The 17,527-nt window shown below is 45.4% G+C and overlaps 1 protein-coding gene across 1 annotated transcript in view; it reads left to right on the top strand.

The window, feature by feature from the left end:
- PLXND1 (plexin D1) overlaps nucleotides 1-17,527 on the top strand; it is a 123,647-nt gene that overhangs the window by 99,020 nt on the left and 7,100 nt on the right. Inside the window, exons 28-34 of the mRNA XM_048858075.2 lie at nucleotides 1,907-2,010; nucleotides 3,623-3,686; nucleotides 6,698-6,732; nucleotides 8,923-9,027; nucleotides 9,866-10,029; nucleotides 11,916-12,063; nucleotides 17,126-17,266. Coding sequence (XP_048714032.2) covers nucleotides 1,907-2,010; nucleotides 3,623-3,686; nucleotides 6,698-6,732; nucleotides 8,923-9,027; nucleotides 9,866-10,029; nucleotides 11,916-12,063; nucleotides 17,126-17,266 — 761 coding nt within the window. The remainder of the gene's footprint in view (nucleotides 1-1,906; nucleotides 2,011-3,622; nucleotides 3,687-6,697; nucleotides 6,733-8,922; nucleotides 9,028-9,865; nucleotides 10,030-11,915; nucleotides 12,064-17,125; nucleotides 17,267-17,527) is intronic.

Here is a 17,527-nt window from a genome sequence, read left to right as displayed (position 1 = left end):
TGGCCGGTTGGGTGGAGAGAGAGAGGGCATACCCAGAGGAAATAGAGCCCGTTCCAGGGGAACAGTGATCCCTGGGAATGAGTCATAGGGCCAGATTCCAGTTAGTTTGACTGATGTGTGAGGTGTTATACGTTAGGACAGGAGAAGCTGGTGTTACGTACACAGCAAGTGGACAGGAGAAAAGCTTAGGACGTTGGAGAGTACTTTAACTTGCACCTTCTTAAACCCTGCCCTCCTCTCTGCCCCTGTGTGTATTGCTCAGCCTAGCAGAGGTTGCCTTACTCTCAATTACGGACACTCGTATCTGCATACTGACGGACAACATTCATCACCTTACCGGCACTAGTCTGGGCATAGGCTCAGACATTTCCTTTATCTACCTGTGGGCCATCTCTTTTTCCAGGCTCCCTAACAAATAGATAATAGTTCTCTAGTGCATCTGTGTAGCTGGAGTGACTGGATCAGAAATGTTGCTGTAAATATGTTTAGATGAACGGAGTTGAGACTAGCAAGAAGGTTTTGCTATTGGTGGTTAGGACAGTACTGTAATGATCAGGGCTTCATTGTGGTAGGGACTGTACGAATGCATAGTGAAAGTGAGTCCCTGCCCCTGCTTATATTTGTGCTCAATGTGCTATGTTGTACACTATCTATTTTAACAATATATTTTGAACCATATAAACATTGCATTCTAGTTATGAGACATAAAGCCGTGACCCATTTGTGGTAATTCATGATCCTACAGCACTTCTTTAGGAGTTAGTCAGCCTGATTCGGGCTATCACATCCTGCCTCTCTAAAATTCCCCGCATGTGACTTCATTTGGGCGTGACGTCCTTCTTCACTTCCTGTCCTAAACTGATGTGTTGTGTATTGTTGCCACGCGCTGTTACTGTGAGATGCTGAATGCCTTTAGCTCCCAAGAATTCAGTGGGAGTTGAGGTTACTGCGCTCTTTCTGGGGATTTCTCAGCACCTGGCATGGATCACCCTTAAACAGCAGGCACTTCCAACTCCAGGAAAGGAAAAGTTAGAAAACAGCTGTGCCCTGTTCAGCTCTTCATCGGTAGTTGGCCAAGGTGTTGCCTGGCCCTGTTCCCCATCCCAATTGACTTGGAATGGTGTGTGTGGCCGTAGGTGACATACTGAGCAAGTGCACTCAGTGAGGGGAGAATGGAGGAGGAGATTACATGGACATTGAAATTCAGTGTCACAGGTAGCCACGAAGGGGTGACATTCACCATGGCCAAAGCCTTGCTAAACAGTGCCCATGCAGAAGGCAAGATGTGAACCAAGTAGCAATCCTGCCCCTCACCCTGCTCACCACTAGCTGATGCCCCAGTTCATGTCTCCAGGTAACCCTGCAGAAGAGCGGGAACGCTATGCTTTTTGTCTGTTGGCTGATGCACACGGGCATTTGGGGCCTGGAATCTGGTAAAATGAAGCCTAGGCCCAGCAATCCATACTCTCTGCCCACACCACACAGCCCTCCCTCTTGTGTGCTGTCGGGAACGGGTCAGAGTACTGTGCGCAGTGGAGAATTTATGCCGGATGGGGACTGACAGGGGTGCACACTTGCAGTGGCTCTGAGCACCTGGTGAGATGGTCAGAACCCTCTGTACCTCCCTCCGCACCATACAGTCCAGTGTGGACTCAGCCCCGGTTCACCCTCCTGCCCTAAACCAGGAAATTGCACTTTCCGCTTCTCAAGTTAATCCTGAAAGCTTTCCTATTGCAGGCCTGTGAGAGGCATCTGTGGTCCAGTCACATGGCACAGCAGAGACCCCAATACCTCCAAGCACCTGTTCTCTACGTTAAACGTGGCGTCTAAGCACACATTGCTCCAAGCCGAGGTACACGTGCCCTGCTCAGGCTGGCTTTGCATTAACTCCCTTGTTTGTATTTAGAATGGTTTGCCACAAGCACTGACAGCTACGTCCTGCGGGACCTTGATGACACTTCAGTGGTGGAGGACGGCAGAAAGAAACTCAACACTTTAGCCCACTACAAGGTAAAACTGCAAGTGCTCACAGACAGACTTCCATTCCTTCCAGCCAGTCTGTCCTCAGGGACATTCCCTTCCCAAGGAGGATTAACAGAGACCAGCAGGAAGGTTGCCATAGCTCCATGAGAGCTTCCGGGGAACAGACATCTGTCCTGGCAAGAAACTCATTAATATTGCAACACATTGAGATTAATTAAATGCTCTTCATGCAAAACAAGTTATTACTGACAACATAAAAGGCTCCTATTCCCAATGGCCACCATCCATGCTGATTAACATCATAGCACTCCCCTTCCCTGCTCCCACTGAAATCTATGATAGAATTGCCATTGACTGTCCTGAAAGCAGGCTCTGGCCCACAAATGGGAGCTGTTTGTTTTTGTAACAGAGGGTTCCACTTAAAGTGACGCTGTCAAAGAGCAGAAGCATAAAATGTGCGGTTACATGTGATTTCACCAAAAATGGATCTGAACAGAGATGTTTTCTTGGCTCTTTTTTTACCTTTAAAACTAAATGAAAACTGGAATTTTTATTGGATTCTTGATTTCCACATACCCCTGAAATGCTGGAAGCACAATCCACCCTGCACTGCAACACAGTGCATGGAAAACCAGAAGTGAAACATTATGATCACTGTTACTGTGGTAGCACCTACAAGCCCCATTCATGGACCAGGACCCCATTGTGCTCCATGCTGTACAAAAACAGAACAAAAAGACCGTCCCTGCCCCGAAGAGCTGACAATTGAAATTTGGTGTCATTCTTCCTTGGGAGAGAGAAAGCATCTAAATGTGAAAAGCCATTTTCTTTTCTTTTAAATAATCTGATGTGTTGTTACTTTAATACATAAATCGGAGGTATCCATCACCATGGTGTCTGGAACCATTTATCTATCTTAGATACTTATATGGCCTCCAATACCATAGTATTGGAGCACATCACTGTCTTTAAGGTGTTTATTCAGCGAAGAAGGGACATACTATTATCCCCATTTTACAGATGGGAAACTGAGGCCCAGAGAGACCAAGTGATTTGCCCACAGTCACAGGAAGTCTGTGGCAGAGCAGAGAATTGGACCAAGTCCCAGGTTAGCACACTAACCATTGGACCATCCTTTCTCTCTTTTTTTAGAAATAACAATAGTTCCCCCACGAGGGGAGCTTGCACCACACACACACACACACACACACAGAGCATTTCATTTCTTGCTTGGCATCAGTCAAATCCAGACGGTGTATTTCTTCACACTCCTAGCAAAGGCCGTTCCCCCATCCATCTTCTCAGCCTGGAGAAAGAGATGAAGAATGGGCCTTGCCCTGGAAGTGGCAAGGCTCCTGTGTCATTAGTCACTAGTGCCCAGATGCTCAAAGGTATTTAGGTGCCTAACTCCCATTGATGTCATTGAAATATTGGAAGTTAGGCACCTAAATCTGGGGCTAACATCACAGTGTTTTATTCCGCGAGGTGCAGTTGTCATCTTGAGCGTGGCAGTTTATGTTTGCTGCTCAGACACAGCTGCATCATGAGTACAAGGCTGCCCCAGCTACAGAGCTACCTCGCTTAGCTGTAATCCCAAGCATTCCTTGACATCCCTTACCTTTGTTCTTCTCGTCCTCAGATTCCTGAAGGTGCCTCTCTGGCAATGAGTTTATCAGATAAGAAGGACACCACGCTAAGTCGAGGTAATTTGCTTTTCTCTCTCTTTCATAGTGATGGCACAGGTGACCTTTGTTTTTAGAGATGGGAAGTGGGATCAGGGTTGGCTCTGAGGAGGTGCAGAGAGCCTGCAGACTGCACATTTCAGACCTCTTGCTGAACAGATGAGTGTGGGGTTAACCTTTTCACGGCTAGCTAGAATATTGTGGTTCCCCTCATTCCTGGAGCACCATCCCCCGGAAATGCATCAAGCATTCAACCAGTGATGATAATCAACTTCAGCCTATGACACACCTCCTCTTTGCCTGGGAATGCTGTAAACACATGGGCAGCCCTCATCAGTACACAGGGCAGATATTTCTGAGATGCCTGGAGCCCCAGTGCTGGGTGCCCTCAGTTTCAGCTTCATCTGTCTCTTTTCTGTAGTGCTGCACCACATGGCAGGCTATCGAGCTGTGATCCTCACTGGGACCCAGAGCCTGAGGCAAAACTCAGTGGGAGTAAAAACTGAGGATTTGGCCCCACAGTCGTAGTGTGGTCTGAGCATTGCTAGGCCGGGTGGCCTGGCGACTTCTGAGTGAGCCTCTGACAATGGAATAGACCAACAGGATCTCCAGTTGTTCTTCTTCGAGTGCTTGCTCATGTCGATTCCACTGTGGGTGTGCACACGCCCATGTGCACAACCGTCAGAGACTTTTGCCTCAGCGCTACCTGTAGGGCCGGCTGTGGTGCCCCCTGGAGTGCCGAGCTCAAGGTGCGGTATATCAGTATCTCCAGTTGTTTTTCCAGCTGGTGCTCTTTACCCAAGAAAGCTCATGCTCAAATAAATTTGTTAGTCTCTAAAGTGCCACAAGTCCTCCTTTTCTTTTTGCGGATACAGACTAACACGGCTGCTACTCTGAAACCATTCATGGCACTGTGGCAAATATATATAGAATGAGCAATCAGCTCTTAAACGCCCCCTCCTTTCCACTGGATTCTTTACTACTGAGATACAACAAGCCCCAGATGTCTTCAGCTGCTCACAGAACGCTTATGCTACAAGAACTTGTGTGGCTGAATCCTGCCCTTTATATATGAATGGTGCAGCACCCTCAGCCAGAATTGATGGCTGGACAAAGAGACAGAAAGACGGAGCAGAGACACTTAGTGCTCTATTGACTGCAGTGCGTGACATTCTCTGTGTGGCGGCCAACAGTCTGGAGAAAAAAAAAAAAAAGGAATCCAAAGAGCTGTGAGCAGTGTTGCTGCAGTATTCTGTAGAGCTGTGGGGGGCCAGGACCAGAGACTGCTGGGAATATAATACGTTGGTCATCAGGCTGGACAGCATGAGGTCATCTCCATCAGTGCTGCTGAATAGGCCCATTTGTCACTCTTTGTACTTGAATGGCTGCTGTTTAGTGTTGTGACAGCCCAGCTCCCAATTTCTGCTGAATGCTTCACATCAGGCTGAAGAGCTTTTCGTTGGATGAGTAGTGTACGAGTGGTAGATCACGGTTTTATGGTCAATCCTCATGTGTCACTCTGACATCCAGCGATGAAACTTCTAAACTTCTCATTCCAACACTAAGGGTTTTATAGGTCACTTGTAAAAAGGAAAAACAATTGATTTTGTGTCCTTTTGTGCTAAAGCCCCTTTTTAATCTGTGTTTATACAGCACCTAGCACATTGGGGTCCTGATCCATGACTGGGGCTCCTAGGTGCTATGGTAATACAAATAATAATAATGTTATGTTGTTGTTATTATTATTATTATTATTTTATTGAAATATGTGGGTGGAGGAGAGGGGAGGGTTCTGATTTCTTTCTTTTTTTAACCTTAAACATCTGGATTATCAAGTCTCCTCCTGTGTATGCTCAAAGACTGTGTAGAGAACGGGGCCGGGCCCTATCTGTCCCTCAGTTTGAAGGTGTTTGAATCTTTCACAAAGAACCTTTTTTCTCCAGATGTTTGTTGGAGGTTTGCATTGAACAGGTGTTTACAAAAACAAAACAGAAAAGGAGGAGTTTGAAAATCTAATCAAAGATCACTTCCCCTCTCAATTACGCAATGTCAATCTCTTTTAATGTCAGCATCTGTCTAGTTCTCAAGTGCTGCACAGAGTCATCCAGCAAAGGCAGGGTAGACAAGAATTTCATATGAAGAAAAAATCAGACATAAAGTTTTTAAAAGCTGCCAGTTTCTTTAGGCCTTCACACGTGGTAAAGAAGAAAAATGGCACAGCTCCAATGTCATTTGCCTTTGAGATCACTTTTAAGCCACAAGAATTTTGAAGATCATTGCACTGCTTGGAGAGGGGAGGAAGTTTGTGTTGGATGGAGAGGAGGGTGGAGGAAAAGTGTTGCACTGCCATTCAAGAGCAAGTTCAAAGAGCAGCTGAAGCAACACACCTACCCAGAAATGCTGCCGCTCAGAGTGACACATTCGCAGAATAAATGGAGTAGATTCAGGATGGTGCCCCAGTCAAATGTGTCTTTGCAGAAATGTATGTCTTGCTGGGTCTTTCCTTGTAGCTACTGACCATCAGAGTCTGAAAGCAGAAGTCATTGCTTGCAAACAAACAGTTACAGCAGCTTTTGGCCGCCAGATTTAGTCAGCATATAGAAATCAGTTTCCTTTCTGAGACCGGGTGATAAGAGACTCTTTCTGAAATCCGAGTCAAACAGTATGTTGTCCAGTAATGATAAATGCTGAAGTACAGCCTAGACAAGGACAAACATAACTAGTGATCAGAGTGCAGGACTGGAAATTGGCAATTCACGAATTCTAATCCTGGCTCTGACACTGTCTTCAGGCAGGACACTGTGCCTCTCTGCCTCAGTTTCCCCATCTGTCTAATGGGTTAAATACCAACTTCACAGAAACACTGTCAGGGTTAGCTAAAGTGGCTTGTACAGGAATCACTTAGTGTTGTCCTTGTTGCTCCTTCCCCAGAAAACAACATCCACACCCAAACTTTTTCATTAACTGATTCTGTATGAAGTTTTCTGAGGCATAACATAAGAAACTAAGCTGTTTTTTTTTATTTTTTCCAGTGAAGGATTTGGATACCGAAAAATACTTTCATTTAGTAAGTATCCCATTCCAAAAGCCATCAAGGCTAATGACTCTCCCACTGTGTGTGGCCAAGGGTGTTTTTGTTGGGGGTTACTTCACCCATCTCCTCCCCATTTCCTTTGTAGAAAATGTCTATTTGGGAACTGGACCCTTTCACCAAGAAATTGCCTGAGAAAGGAGGTACTGATAACTTAAGGAAAAGGCAATGAATGCACACAAATCCCAGCAGCAACTTCCCTGGAGCCCTGTCTTGTGGCTGGGAAAAGAATTACTTAGCTAGAGGAGTGTGGTGGTGGGAAGGAGGCCTGGCCCGATGGAATTTTCAATGTACAATTGTTATGGAATGAGCCTGCCTTGCAGCAATGTATTAATGTGCACTTAAAGGGCACTAATGCTGTGCAGAGTTTTTTTGTCAAAGGCAAAGCTAGGAATGCTTTCCATATGTACAGTAAATGTAGGCGGATGCATTTGTCACCCAGCTAGCTTGTTGGCTGGTGATCAGACCTGCCCAGGGGGTTGGCTGAGCCCCCTGTGGTTACTGCGTTGTTTTTGTAATAAGGTAATACTTGAGCATACGGTATGTTTGGCAGAGAGATTTCAGTTTTTATCTTAATCTTGATCATAGTCTCAAACGTATTTCACCTTTCTGATGGCTGCCAACTAACAGATACAGGAAGAGCAAAACCCTGCTAGTCAGGGATGTTTCCAAAAAATGGAGTTCACTGCAAGCCTATAAACTTAATCTTTACAAGGAAGTAGTTTGTGCCATACAGAAAGATTCCAACCTTTTTATTCTGTTGCTCAATCATGAATTTGTTATAGCAAGAGATCTTCATCTGGCCTAAATCAGCATAGCTCTATTTATGTTGATGGAGCTGTTCCGATTGACACCAGCTAAAGATCTGGCCCAAAGAGTTACATTCCAAAGTAGGGGTAGGTAAGTTCCAATGGTATGAAACTCGATGGGAGAGAAGAATCATACTCAATGTGACTATACTATTATGATATTCCTGGTAACCTCTTCCCCCCATGGTATTTCTGCTTTTGGACCCATGTCATTTCCATGTACGTGATGAAAGAGGAGTGAATCTTCTTCAGCCTTGATTATGTTAACGTAACCCAGCTCCGTGGGGCTGAAGCACTATGTGTGACAGTGGCAGAGGAACCCCTTTACACTGCACTCAGTGAGATGCTGGCTCCCCATGATACCTCCCTGTCAGAGAGACCAACAGTGGGGTCGAGAGGCTGCATATAAGACAGCCTTACTAGCATGGAATATAAAACCTATCCTGCAATGGAAACAGAGCAGAGATCTGTGGCCTGCTCTAGATGCCCATTACCATTAGAGAGTTCAGACAACAGCATGGACTGAGCAGCAAGCTAGGAGAGAAATGCCTGATTCCTAATCCCAGCTTTGCCACTGAGTCACCGTGAAGCCTTGGGCAAGTCACTTAATACATAAATAGTATTACTCACCCATCTCAGTGAGGTAGTGATGATTTACAAGTTAATGTTTGGACAGCACTCTGAAAGTCTGAAGTGATGTATTGTTATAAGGGGGAAAGGGGCATTTCAAGCATCAGGAAATATTTTATGAACTTCACATCTTTCCAAATTTAAAAAAATGTGCTCCAATAAAAAAAATACTAGGAGCACTGCAGGAAAAGAGAGAGAGGGTGAACATGCACATAGAAAATAATCAGAAGAGGTACATCAGTGGCATGCTAGGGCACTGCCGGGGCACTAATTCAATGATCTGAGCAATGGAACATTTAGATTTTGTTTTTTGTTTTAAAGGTAGCAGAGGGTTTGTTGGCAAATCAAACAAAGTTTTTGTGCTTTTTCCACATTTCAAGACAAGCTGCTTTTTTCTGTGTAAGCCTGGCCTTGTGTTGCTGGTATCCCAAATTACAGTAGCACTGGGGGAATTCAAGAAGTGAAACAGACCAAAAACTTAAATGAAATTGATCGGTTCATTTTCATTGTCCAAGTTAAGAGAAATAGAACAAAAGGCACAAATAGCAAAAAGTCAGTTTGATCATTAAGTTTCTTTCAGTTTTAACTAATCTAATTGTGTGTTTGGCAGCATAGATAATGTTTTATTCACTGTGTAAATTGTGTGTTGGTAACATCCCTTCTTACTCAGTAAAAAGATGTCCCGAAGGCAGGAATCATGAGCATATTTTTTCTTGTATTGACTCAGGTTCTTCCAACTGATGAACTGATTGAACATAAGAAGTCCCATAGACAGAGCCATAGAAAAAAAGTCCTACCTGAGATCTACTTGACCAGGTTGCTATCTACAAAGGTAAGAGAAGCTGGGGCAGGGTGAGAGTTTTGTTTATGGGAAATAGGATATCTGTTGGTAGCTCTGTCATAAAATGTGACTTGTTATTTTTAAGCAAGGTTACATTATGCCCTGAGTAGAGATGGGTGCTGTAGCATCCCTCTCCGTAGAGAAGAGATGGGACTCTGCCATACCGAATATAAGGAATTTGAAGCTGCTGGACATAAGCAGACCCTGTAGTTTTCTCTGACTTTGTAGCTGGTAGTCTGCCTAATGAAGCCACACGTTACCTCCCTGTTGCCTGGCCTGGCCTATACACTTAGGAAAGGGATTCGGACTACAACAGAGGCTCAAGACCCAAAATTAAGATTTGGGCACAGACTTCCCCAAAGTTTGGGGATGTTCAGATCAGAGGAGGGGGAAGAACATTGGTTCAATCTGGATTCAGTTTGGAACTTCCCTACACTCCAAGGGTGTTTGGATTCAGGGCTTGGGCTCAAGCCCATCTTTAATCCCAGTGTGATGTATAGCTGGACCAGAGATCATAAGAATGGCCAACAATCTCTAGTTTTCTATTTACTGTGCAGAACAATCACAGATGTGCTCTGAGAGCCCAGCAGTAAGAAAAAGCAACCTCTATGCCAAAAGAAATTAGCTCCAAACTGGAGCTAATTATATCACAAGGCACAAAACTAACCTTTCTCTCTCCCATTTTGCATCCCCTCCCTTCCTCAATTTACAAAACTGGCAGCAAAGTCTCTTTCACTTGTGAAGAACAAACCAATCCCCTCGGAATAGTAACTTTTTTTTAGTTGTTGCTGCTTCACCTTGGCCAATGCTATGTGCGCTTGTCCCCTAGGGCACGTTGCAGAAGTTCCTGGATGACCTATTCAAAGCCATTCTCTGTATGCGAGAGGACAAGCCGCCTGTGGCTATCAAGTATTTCTTTGACTTCCTGGAGGAGCAAGCGGAGAAAAGAGGGATCTCTGACCCTGACACTTTGCACATTTGGAAAACCAACAGGTTTGGAAGATGAGACCCATTATTTCCTTCCTTTCCAGCTCAGCAGGACAAGTAGATGCAAAGCCACAGTGCCTTGAAATAATCATTAAAGTGATAATGCAGAGAGCTGGTAACGAATACAGGATTTAGAGTGCTTGGTGGGGCAGAGAACTGGGGCAGGGGCAGAAACAGAGAGCTGAGGGGTACAACTAAGGGACAGAGGAAAAAGGGGCAGAAAGGGGGACAGAAAAGCCAAGGGGCAAGTGGGGACAGAGAGCTAGCAATATTGCCAACCTCAGGTATTCAGAAATCCGGAGTCTGGCCCACAAAAAGTCATGAGATTGTCTTAAAAATCACGAGATTTTTGAAGCAATATATTTGGGTTCTTTTCATTTGTCTTCTGACTTTTGAACCTTTTGGGGGTCACATTTTCAAGCTTCTCTGTGCAGCCATGAAGGCTAGAAAGTTACTGTTTTTTTAATAACCCGCTGAGATGCTGGCATCTTCACATGACTCCAGGAGCTGGCACTTCAAGAAGAACACCATATAGTGGGAGACAGATGGTAAAGTGGCAAGAGTTGGCATCACTGAGCAAGAAGAAAAGCAGAGAGCTGGGGCCAGATTACTAAGGAAGGCTGTGGAACACAGAAATGAGGAATGACCCAGAGGGCCAAGGCAGAGATAGGGAAGAAACTTGAAGGAGGTTCAGCCATCTTAATAGAAGAGGAGTGGCGAGAACTCGGGGGAAAGGGGAGAGGAAACTTGAAGGAGAGGCTCAGCACCTCTCAGATGAGAGGGGCAGTTGGCCCTGAAGTTGCCACAATGGGACCAGCTGTTCCAGCCCCAGCTCATGGAAATTAAGAACATGCTTTGGGAGAGAAGATCAGTGGGTATGCAAATTAGCATAATAGGTTGGTTTAGGGTATGGAAATTTTATCTCCAGGTTTTTGATGCGCCAATAGATAGGGCTGCTAATGGGCTACAGGGCTTCTCCCTTCTTGGCCGCTGGTTCTAATCCTGTCCAAGTTGGTTGTGAGCCAGAGTTGTTACCATCAGATGCTCGGAGTTCTGCTTCGTGGTCTCAGTACAACGCCTCGTGGGCAGGTCTCTCCATCCCCATTGGCACTTGAGCTGGCAGGCTCAGCAGCAAAGCCAAGGAACGCGTGAGCCACGGAACTGATCCATCTAGGCCAGGGAGGAGCAGATGGAGAGAAGTTTGCTCTGCTGCTGTCTGTGCTGTAGCCATTTCATGGCAAGTTGTGTTTGCAGGGCACAGTCACCAGTACTGAAATAGCTGCCACAAAGGTGTTCCAAACATCTGTGCTAGGAAGACAGGGTGAAAGCGACAAAAAAGAGCAAGACAGCAATGGCCTTCTGGATTTATGCCCTTGGAGAGAGAGAAAATGTAATGAAGGTCAGACACAAGGGATGTTTCCCAGGACTGTGCCTACCCATCAGGCCCTGGTTACATTCTGACACTGAGACGGATGAACAGGGATCAGCACCACTTGTAGGAAGTTAGTTCTAAATTTACAGGCAAAAGCACAGAGATCTTTTATGAACGATGCAAGGCTCAATGAATTGCTCAAGGTGTAATGCAGCGATCATACCTAGGTAGGGAACTCATGCATACTCCATGCCTGATCCTCACACTTCACCCTAAGGGAAACTCCCTGTCATCTGTGAAACACATTCCTGCCCCTTCTAGCCAAGGTGATGCATAGCAAGGGATGGTAACAACAATTAAATAATAACCTTGTCTCCATATTTTTCCCTTTTCTTTTTTTCTTGTGTTTTTTCTCCTCCATCACCCCGTCTGCTTTTTTCTTTCTTTTCCTCAAATCACTCTGGACTGATCTGGGAATGTCGAAGCTCATCCAGTCTGTTTCTGATGCTTTCCCATGCAGCCTACCTCTGAGGTTTTGGGTCAACATTCTGAAGAATCCCCAGTTTGTCTTTGACATCGACAAGACTGACCATATAGACGCCTGTCTCTCTGTCATAGCCCAGGCCTTCATCGATGCCTGTTCCATCTCCGACCTACAGCTGGGCAAGGTACAGATCTGCAGCTCCCACTAAGATGCATCTGTTCCTTCTCCCCACTCTCTGCTCAGAGTTAAGTCTTACAAGAATTGAGATTGGGTGATGGGAGCGCATGGTTGTAGGCATGCTGGAATGATAGGCAACATGGGAGCCAGAGTCTGGGAAGTTAAGGAAATTGAAGCCTAAATGGTGAATGAAATATTCTGGGTCCTTCATCAGTAGACCAGGTGGTGCGCTGCGCTGTATATTGTTCCCATTCTTAAAGGAAAACTTCATTGCTGAGCCCAATAGGATAAAAGCTCAAACTGAGAAACAGCCATCACCATGAGTACACAAAGAAATGGGATTGTGACAGTATGTGTGTTAATTACGGCTGACATAATGGCTGATGGCAGCTGTGGGGCTGAGAAGTGTAAGGATGGGCCCCATCAACCCTGGGGTGCTGACACTCCTGAATCTCAGGCAGTCTCCAATCCAAATCCCAGTTTTGCAAGTAGGCCCCATCTCCAGCTTTCTGTGACGCTCTAAGAGTCCCGTGCAGAGGCTATGCACCAATTCCTGACCTGCATTAACAATAGTTTGAGTCAGAAGGAAAATTTGAATGCAACTTTAAATGGAAGTGAGATTCTCATCTCACTTACAACAGTTCAACTTCAGTGACTTCGACAGAGCTATTCCTGAATGACCCTGGGGAAAGAGAGGGAAGAATCAAGCCCTTAACACTGAAAACATTAAGGCAGGTTGAAAATTGGCTTGTGGCCTGTTCCATGTTGGGCAGCACAATGGAGACCTGGTCTCTACTATGTTTTGCCAGATAGGCAATGGCATTCTGTTAGGAATGTGAAAAATCACCCCCCAAGAGACACAGCTATGCTGGCAAAAGCCCTGGTGGACATGCAATTATACTGACCAAAAAAAGTCCTTTTGGCAATATTGCCTATTCCATTCAGGGAACTGGTAGAAGCTATACTGAAAAAAAAAAACAGTATAAACTGGTCTCCACTAGCAGGATTTTCTGGTATAGTTCTTTTTCTAGCATAGACAAGGCTTTAGTGAACTAAGCACAAGACTGGGAACCAGAAACTACTGCAATCTCATCCAAGCTCCACCACTGACTTTCTTTGAGGCCTTGGCCAAGTGACCTAGGTCCAGAACATCACAGGTATTTAGGCACCTAACTCCCACTGAAATCAATAGGTGTTAAGCACCGAAATAACTTGAGATTCTGGCCCTTGGTCATAAATTTTCAAAGTGTGTGCGCATGGGCAGCGGGTAAAGGAGGCTGGGAGAGGCTAAGCCTTCCCAAACCTCCACTAATGCTTCCTGCTGCGGCCCTGGGGCTGGGCCATGGCAGGGCTCAGAGTTCCTCTGGGTGAACCGGGCTCAGTCCTGGTCAGCCAGGGCTCCTCCGGACTGCTCTGCATTCTGGCAGGCCAGCCCAGACTTGGGGCTGCTCCTGTACTCCAGGGGCCAGCTGGGGTTCAGGACAGCGCTGGTGGGCCAGCCAGCAAGAGCTGGGGCGGGGGCAAACTTTGGGCGGAAGGGGCAGGGCAGGGGGCTTTCCTCCCCCAAACTGAGGGTGCACATGCCACGTGTGTGTGGTCCTTTTTGTACACACCTCTGACCTGCATGCAATGTCAGGGTTGGGTACAAATAGATCTGTGCACACACAAGCAACCCTGACTTGCATGCATGCATCGGGCATAGCCCACGGGCAGGTGAGGTCTACATGGAAGTTCACTTGCACTTTTGGGAATTTAGGCTTTAACCACTCAGGTTTCCTGTTTGTGAAATAGGGATAATAATATTAACCTACCTCAGGAATTAAAGGGTTAACAAATCCATTTGTATAAAGCTCTTTGGCAATATCAAGTGCTATATAAGTACTGTTGGTATGAGGCGCTCATCCTGCCCCTAGCACATATTCCAGCATTTAAAGCAAGTTGTCCGTGTTGCTCAGCCCAACAGCATGAGGTTTGTTTGTCCTGTACAGAAAAGTCCTGTGGAATCAAACAGGTATGAAACCTTATAGGGGCCTATCGAAAATACTCTGAAAACATGACAGAGAGAGTGATTATTTATTTAGGCCCCAAGCCTGAAAAACAGTTACACATGTGCTTTATTTTACACAAGAGCAGGGACATTTACTTCTGTTTTAAGCACATGTGTAATTGTTTGCAGGATCAGGGTCTTATTTATTTTTATGATGATAGTTGCCAGAAATCAGGATCAGCTCCCATTGTGCTAAGAGCATTACAAAGACATACAAAGACACAGTCCCCGCCCTAAAGAGTATACAATCTTTTGAGTAGGTTGTTTGATTTCTAGCAGGGCTATCCTAGGGTATTCTGGTCTGTCGGCAGTTCAGCCACACTTACAGAAAAGCAATCATTCGTTATTAAGTTCTGGTGGTGTTGCCAGAAGGGGTCATTTTTCAGTGTTGTAAAACGAAAAGCAACATGTCACGGTTTGTTCAGGTGAGCAGTGCTCTGATTACGTCACTCTACAACTGCATGAGGCTACGAGAATGAGTGTTTTTGCCTTCAGAGACTTTGCCAAGATCAGGTGGCGGATCTAGGTGCCATCAGTTCACACAGGATTAATCAGTTTAGTTCTACCCTATTTTGAATATGCCCATCACCCTAGTATCTAGGCATCTGATTCTACTCAGTCACAGTGGTTTTACCTTGCTGTAACACCATTTACTTCAGTGGGGTTACTCTTGATTTGAGGGACATCAGAATCAGGCCCACGCATCTAGCTTCGTCTTGGGATTTTATGTTGCTGAGGCTATTCTCTGCACTTTACCACTGATAAATGTTAGTAGTTCAGAACAGTTATTGGTCTTTATGGGGCTAATCCTGCGGCTCTTTATCCCCCAAACAGTCTAATTGAAATCATGGAAGTAAGGACTCAAGGAACAGACTGTAAATATACAACAGTCTAGAAAGTATGGGCCTGGTTCTCCTCTCACTGCTACCCGTTTTACCCCCATGTAACTCACATCACCCTCAAACTCCATAGCTCAGGCAGCTAGAAGGAAGAGAGGTTGCGTGTGTTTTATTGTCCTCCCTTTGGCTCCGCTGAGTTTGGTGTTGACATCTGAAACTTCCTGACATAAATAAGTTTTATGAGTGAGTGCTGTAAATCATGTCCTCATGGTGCAGTATGTGACGCAGAGCACACCCTGTGGGGGGCTGGGTGTCGGGGCAGAGCATTCCACCTAAATTAAAAGCATCAGGAAGTCTTCACTGGGAGAGATTTAATACTGGAGGAAGATCTAATGACTGCTTGATTTTTGTTTGTTTGGGTTTTGAACATTTTTTAGTCTGTTACGAAACACCTATAATTTGTCCTTGTCAAACTGTCGATTAAAGAAGGGGGGGTCAGCTGGGGTCAGACAGCAGATGGAAATGTTTTCAGAAACACAATAGCATAAAAAAGGAATCGTTGAGTAATGTGGGAAGAATAAATCTCCCACATAAAAGTAAAGTGGCCTGTATATACAGTATGTCACCAGCCTTACACTGATGTAATTGCACTGTCTTCAGTGGAGTTACTCCCAGTTTAAATTGGTATGAGATTAGAATCAGATCACATATATCTGTATTCTGTGTATGTAATAAACTTTAACATGCACTCCCTGTGCCAACATACAATTTATAATACATATACATACAGAAACGGAGAAATAACTAAGAGGAAGTTTGGTTCCCTCTGAGCTTTGTAAAGGAAGTGTTATAAACAGGCTATATAAATATGCAGGGCATTGCACAAATGCAGTCTGGGGGGTTGAAACCACACAGACCCTACAGCTGATGCTGAATGCCGCTGCCCATTTAGTGAGGGTATGTCTCCACTTTGAGTTGGTAGTATAATTTCCACCTCAAGGAAACATGCCTGCACTAGCTAGTACCCTAAAAACAGAAGTGCTACCACAGCAGCATAAGTGGTGGAAAGGACCAGCTGCCCCAAGTGGGAGATGCTAGGGATGTATGCGGGGTGGGTAGCCCCTCCCACCACTGCAGCTACACTGCCATTCTGCACCACCAGAGCTAGCGCAGGTATGTCTCCTCAAGCTGGAAATTACCCCTCCAGAAAAATTGTAGACATACCCTTACTAGTGCTAGCCACATCCCATATTACAACTGTGCCCTAAAGGCTTCACTGGCTTCCTGGTTATGGCCCGGTGCATTTCAAGGTGCTGCTATCAACCTTGAAGGCCTTAACTGGTTTTCTAGCTGAAGGACCCTTCCCTCCCTGTGTAGCTGCAACATTTGGGGTCAGCTGGTGTGCTCTTGCTAATAGTCCCTGGACTTGTGTGTCAGTACAGCATCATTCAGTCTAGACCTTTGTCCCTTCCTTGTCCCAACAGACAGTCTGTTGACCTTCAGGGCACCATGTAAAGGTAATAGGCCCAGGTCATTCCCAGGGTAATGCTATTGAAAGGAATGGCACTACCTGGAGGATCAATTTGATCCCACCAGTTTACTTGGACTTTTGTCTGAGTAGGTGCTGGTGGGGCTATACCATCCCTGATAGCTGGGCAGGGAGAATGAGATGATTAATGTCCACTTGGACAAAACAAAGTGTAGTTGGTTATTTTCCCTTTATTAATTTACATGTACTCGATCAGACAGAATGTGAGCAGGACACATCGTTTTAGATGACTAAAAATAAATCAAAACTCTAATGAAAAAGAATCCAAGGCCAATATGTCAACCTGCAAAGCTCAGTCCCTCCCACCAACGTGACATAAAGAACTTGATTTTTAAACAGGCTGCGTGCCCAAAATGAATGTGTAAATTTGGGCAACACCTCATCATGTATGTACCCAGTACCCTGATTTACATGCAGTCTTAGCCGTTGTATGTGCACAGTAGTCATGCCATTGTGCACACATTTTGTGCATCTTACTGGTTAAAACCAGGACCCAAAAGTTGAGTTTTTTCCTTAACACAGTTGAAGTTCTTGTTTTAAAAACTTCGTATTAAACTTCCAATGTGAAGCCCGGATGACCAGGGAATGAGCCTTGGAGCCAATGAAGTATCCATCTGTCTCTCTCTCTCTCTAGGACTCACCTACCAATAAACTACTGTATGCCAAGGAGATTCCAGAGTATAGGAAAATAGTGCAGCGCTATTACAAACAGATCCACGACATGCCACCTCTCAGTGAGCAGGAAATGAATGCACACCTCGCAGAGGAGTCACGGGTAAGAAATCTGCAAAGCCATGGTAGCTTTAAAGAAGGTCTACTCATACACCCACTGGTGTCTGCTGGAGCAGGAGCAGCCCCACAGAATCCGTTGTGGGAGTGTGGTGGTGTTCTCCAGGCTGCTGAGCACACCTTTTCTGGCTGCCGTAATGGCTACAAGGATAGGTAACCTATGGGGAAAGCAGGCAGGGATCAGCTGTCTGCAGTACAGGACATTGGGTAATGCAGTACAGGACGCTGGCACTGAGCATCATACATG

The sequence above is a fragment of the Caretta caretta genome, chromosome 7 (genome assembly GCF_965140235.1).
Source record: "Caretta caretta isolate rCarCar2 chromosome 7, rCarCar1.hap1, whole genome shotgun sequence".
NCBI lineage: Eukaryota > Metazoa > Chordata > Testudines > Cheloniidae > Caretta > Caretta caretta.
This window is presented reverse-complemented; position numbering and strand designations above follow the sequence as displayed.